Source organism: Nicotiana tabacum, chromosome 18 (assembly GCF_000715075.1).
Source record: "Nicotiana tabacum cultivar K326 chromosome 18, ASM71507v2, whole genome shotgun sequence".
Lineage (NCBI taxonomy): Eukaryota > Viridiplantae > Streptophyta > Magnoliopsida > Solanales > Solanaceae > Nicotiana > Nicotiana tabacum.
In genome coordinates, this window is record NC_134097.1 from 112,959,758 (window position 1) to 112,964,627 (window position 4,870).

Genomic DNA, 4,870 nt, shown 5'->3' on the forward strand with positions numbered 1-4,870 from the left:
GTCTATATTTGCTACATTTGTTTTAAAACATGATCAAAAGTTAAACATAGCCCCTTAAGGAGGACGTGAAATTCTGTAGATATTTAAACTTTAAGGGTCTGATTTGCCCCTCTACTATTATAAATGGACCTTATTTATCCTCCGTTTAAGTTTCTATAAAAAATATCCCTACCGTTATAGATTAGATGAATATTTATCACTTACACGTTAAAAATACCCCCAGCTTTTAAAATCCACATGACATCCCCTTATTGGACCAACTGATCCGCCCCATTTTTTAAATTTAAACCGGCCCGATCCCAGCAACAAAATTACACCCATCCGTTAAAAAAACTTTTTTTTTCCATCCGATTTGCCACAAGAGATTGGGTCTGCCAAGGTAGAGATCAGAAAAGTATGGTTTCAACCATAGAACGTGACAGATGGGGAAGACATTATTTTTCTTATTAAAGTTCCAGATTCTTCATGTTATAGTTTCCCCAAGACAAATGGAATAGGATTTTTCGATTGTTTCTTGGAAAAATTGGAGGAGCTGTTAAGTTCTAAGCTCGATTTGATTATCGACTTAAAGCATCAGATTCAATCACTCCAGAATGGCTTATTGTGTCTAAGATTGGGGGAGTTGTTAGTGAGACTTGTGAAAGAAAGAATAATGATGCGGCAGTGACCGAATCTGCAAAAACCTCTGGTAATCTTTTACCATCATTATCAGCCAATACTCCAAGAACAAATGAAGAAATGGAGGGATTTCAGGATGCGATGAACGAATTAAAGAAGCAGTTACTTGAAGGATTACCTGAGCTAGACGTTATCTCAATCTTTGGCAGATAGAGAGAATGGGATAGTCAGATGAAAAAAGATTTTTTAACGATGGGTTTTGCTGCTGTGGATCGGGCGGGTTTGAGTTAAAAAATGGGGATGCCACGTGGATTTTAAAAGCTAGGAGGATGGTTTTAACGTGTAAGGGGCAAATATGCACCTAATCTATAACGGTAGGGGTTTTTGATAAAAAATTTAAACGGAAATAAATAAAACTCATTTATGATAGTAAAGGGGCAAATCAGACCCTTAACCGTCTAAACTATATCAAAATTGTTTATTTAATAAAAGAAAACGACAAATATTTTAGGATGGAAATACTGGAGAGCACATAAACATTTATGGTAGTTGGAAGTAGACTAATTCTTTTAAACCATTGACTTTGAGGTACATGTAGAGAAAGAAAAAGGACATAACATAGCCACACTAAATCCGTGAAAATTAAATTTTACTACTTAGTATACAGTTAAACTTCTCTGTAGCAATGTTGTTTGTTCCAAAAAATTTTGATTATTCTAGCCAAGTGCTGTTATAGAATATATATTATAATATAGCTTAAAAATTGATTCCAAATTTTATAGTGAAGGATTGTTACATACCGATGCTGTTATAGAAAGGTTTGACTGTAATAACTAGACGAAAGTCTCTTGGAAAATACTTTATTGAATTTGTCTTCATTTACTTGTTCAAACAGACAGTTACTAGTCCTAGCTTTTGTTCATTTCTACCTACAGAAAAACTGAAATTTGGAACCTTCCATTCTGACATTTCCTACAATTAAAAATGAAAAGAACTTTTCTTACTATTTGCTTTGTCCTTTTCGTGACTTGTCATTAAAAATATTACTATTTTAAATGAGCTGTTGATCCCGCGTGGTTGACAATGACCAAATCATACCATAACTTAGCAACAAACTTCTCTTAATTTCCATGTATTTTCTTCTAGGGTCAATTCTTGATTTGCCTTTTCTTTCCCAGCTACAATCTTTTTCCTAAAAATAGCATTGTGGGGTATTTTTTGTAGAAATAAATGGAGAATCCATCGGAGTGGGGCGGAGGGAGAGGGAAGAGGGTGGTGGTGATAGGCGGAGGAGTAGCTGGTTCCCTCATTGCCAAGTCCCTTCAGTTCGATGCTGATTTAACCCTTATTGATCCGTAAGCTCTTCTCTCTTTTTCAATTAATTAATTTGTAGGGTGCATATACCCCATTTAATATGTAGAGACTTATTATCTGATTATTTCAAAGAAAATTTGACGAGTGGTAAATTAAGTGATAAATTTATGTATGAAAGATCTATGTCTTGCATTAATTGGTTTGATGTAAATACCCGGCGCAAGTAATAAGCTTTTGTTGTGGAAATGCATTCTCTTGACTTGGTTGACTTGTTACTTAATGCTATACTAGGAATTGCTTTTTCTTAACTTTTCAGCTCTGTTTATTGATAATTTTGTTTGATTACAGTCATATGCCCATGGGTTTAGATAAATTCAGATGCAATGTCAAAATAAAATTGGCTAATTTTAGAAACCAAAGATGGGAATTTCATTAAAACCATGTTAAAAATTAAACCCTAACCCAAATAGCCTTTCATTTTTTAAAGAAAACTCTTTCCTGTGTGCACTGTTGTGTATTTGGTTCAATGTGTTTTAATGGGTAGCAAAATTACCTGTTATGTTAACAGGAAGGATTATTTCGAGATACCATGGGCAAGCTTAAGAGCAATGGTGGAGCCTTCTTTCGCTGAGAGATCAGTGATCCACCACAAAGATTACCTCGCGAATGGGCGTCTCATTGTTTCCAAAGTCACTAATATCACCAACAAAGAAGTCTTGACTGCAGACGGACGTCAAGTTGCCTATGACTATCTTGTCGTAGCCACCGGTCACTATGATCCCCTGCCCATAAATAGAACTGATAGACTGGAAGAGTATCAATCAGGTATACATAACATCAAAGACTTCTTTTATAATATGAATTTGTTATTTGGATCCTCATCCTTAAGTCATTAGATACATCTTCTCTGCTTTTCAACGAGCAAAGTGTATGTACTTTTACCTTAGCAAGCTATGCTGGAACCAGATAATTGTATGACAAGTTTATTTATTAGCTATGTTGCTTCTCCAAAAATGCCACCACATTGGTGTCGGATTCTCCCAAAGTTATGCCTTTTTGGAGGAGTACGACGATATTTTTGGAGGATCTGAGCAACATAGTTTCTAAGATTGTTTTACTATAAAATGAAGATGTCGAGATCTGCTAGTGATTAAATTGTTTCTTATTTGATCATCTTCCTTCAAAATGATTAGAGACTTTTCATAAAAGAATGTACTGTCAGGTTAAAGATGACTTGATATTGCTAGTCCAAATTGTGCAAGGGTCGACTGATTATGATATCTTTCTTGTTGCAGAAAATGAGAAGATAAAAGCAGCTGACTCTATATTGATTGTTGGTGGTGGACCTGTTGGGGTTGAACTTGCAGCAGAAATCGTGGTCGACTTTCCTGAGAAGAAGGTAACTCTGGTGCATAATGGATCCAGGTTACTAGAGTTCATCGGACCAAAAGCTGCTGACAAAACTTTAGAATGGTTAAAATCCAGAAATGTGGAAGTGAAATTGATGCAATCTGTGGATTTGAGCGATAACACCTCAGATGGAAACAAAACATATTTCACTTCATCCGGAGAAACTATCAAAGCAGATTGCCATTTTCTTTGCACAGGAAAACCACCAGCTTCAGAATGGTTAAGGGAAACGTATTTGAAGGACCGAATGGATAACTTAGGAAGGTTAAAAGTTGATGAAAACCTTAGAGTCAAGGGTCATAGAAACATATTTGCCGTTGGAGATATCACTGATATTAAGGTAAGCACTGAATAGTTGCATATCTCTTATTTCTTGAAACTTTTTTCCTTGTAGCTTTAAATAGTATTTTGTATTAAAGGCAGTACAGATATGAAAACATCCAATCGAATGAAGAAAAACTTGAAAATGTGGTTGCACTGACTTTTGTTGTTACAGCTGCTACAGTTAAAAAAATATACTATATGTTGATTTTGATAACAGAATAGTACTTAGAGGAACTGACAGCTAGTACTTCAAATTTTTGAGCAATATTCTTCTATTATTGAAGTGAATTCATATTCTTCTAATTCGCTACCAGGAACTTAAACAAGGATATTCAGCTCAGAAGCATGCTGTAGTGGCGGCGAAGAACTTGAAACTATTGATGAGTGGAGGAAAGGAAAGCAAACTTGCAACTTATGAGCCTAAGTCACCCAAGATTATTGTTTCATTAGGAAGGCAAGATGCAGTGGCTCAATTCTCATTCACAACAATCATTGGATTAGTTCCCGGGATGATCAAATCAAAGGATTTATTCGTGGGGAAAACGAGGAAGAAAATGGGGCTTCCCCCCAAGTAATATTGTTCATTCATGAGATTCAAATCATTCTGACTATAAGAAAATGTTGCCTTCTTTTATTTTTTTTCATGGCCAAAACTCAAGTTCTCCTACTACATTTTGCAGTAGAATGTGCATAATAGTTCAATTTTTTGTCTGGCTTTGCTATAAATATGCAATATCGTTTGTAGTTAGGAGTATAAGAAGTAGTAATCCTTTCCTTATCTTGGCTTGTTATTTTCTATTAAATGTGTGGAAATTATATTGATTTGTAAACTATATCTATGAATTATAGTTCTACTTTTTGAAGAACTTTATTCTTACCATGTTTTTGAGAGGAAGCTAAGCTAAGCTATTGCCATGATTCTTTTAAAAAAGAAAACGGGAAAAGGAAAATAAAAGCTTTGATTTGGTTCTCCTTTGTGCTAAACTCAATTTCAAAATTTCAGCTTTCGCTACTCAAACTATCAAATATTTTATGTATATTACGTCGGCTTTGAAAATGTTATTACTTCGGCTTTTCACTCTTTCTTCTTATTGGGATTTTAAGTATATTAATACTTAAAAGATGGTGAATGAGAAATGGAGGGAAAATGAAATATTTGAGTTTCATTTGAGATTCCCTCTTTGATGAAAGGACATTATCCCAT

General features: G+C 34.7%; 1 protein-coding gene across 1 annotated transcript; it reads left to right on the forward strand.

Moving 5' to 3' along the window:
• Positions 1-334: 334 nt before the first annotated feature.
• LOC107831784 (uncharacterized) lies at positions 335-4,452 on the forward strand. The gene is made up of 4 exons (XM_016659576.2): positions 335-1,973; positions 2,501-2,757; positions 3,228-3,682; positions 3,981-4,452. The coding sequence occupies exons 1-4, from the start codon at positions 1,849-1,851 to the stop codon at positions 4,239-4,241; spliced, it is 1,098 nt and encodes a 365-aa protein (XP_016515062.2). The 5' UTR covers positions 335-1,848; the 3' UTR covers positions 4,242-4,452.
• Positions 4,453-4,870: the final 418 nt, after the last annotated feature.

Coding starts and splice junctions, on each gene's coding strand:
- LOC107831784 (XM_016659576.2), top strand. CDS start 1,849: ATGGAGAATCCATCGGAGTGGGGCGGAGGGAGAGGGAAGAGGGTGGTG. Junction 1,974..2,500: donor GATTTAACCCTTATTGATCC/GTAAGCTCTTCT, acceptor TTATGTTAACAG/GAAGGATTATTTCGAGATAC. Junction 2,758..3,227: donor ACTGGAAGAGTATCAATCAG/GTATACATAACA, acceptor TTCTTGTTGCAG/AAAATGAGAAGATAAAAGCA.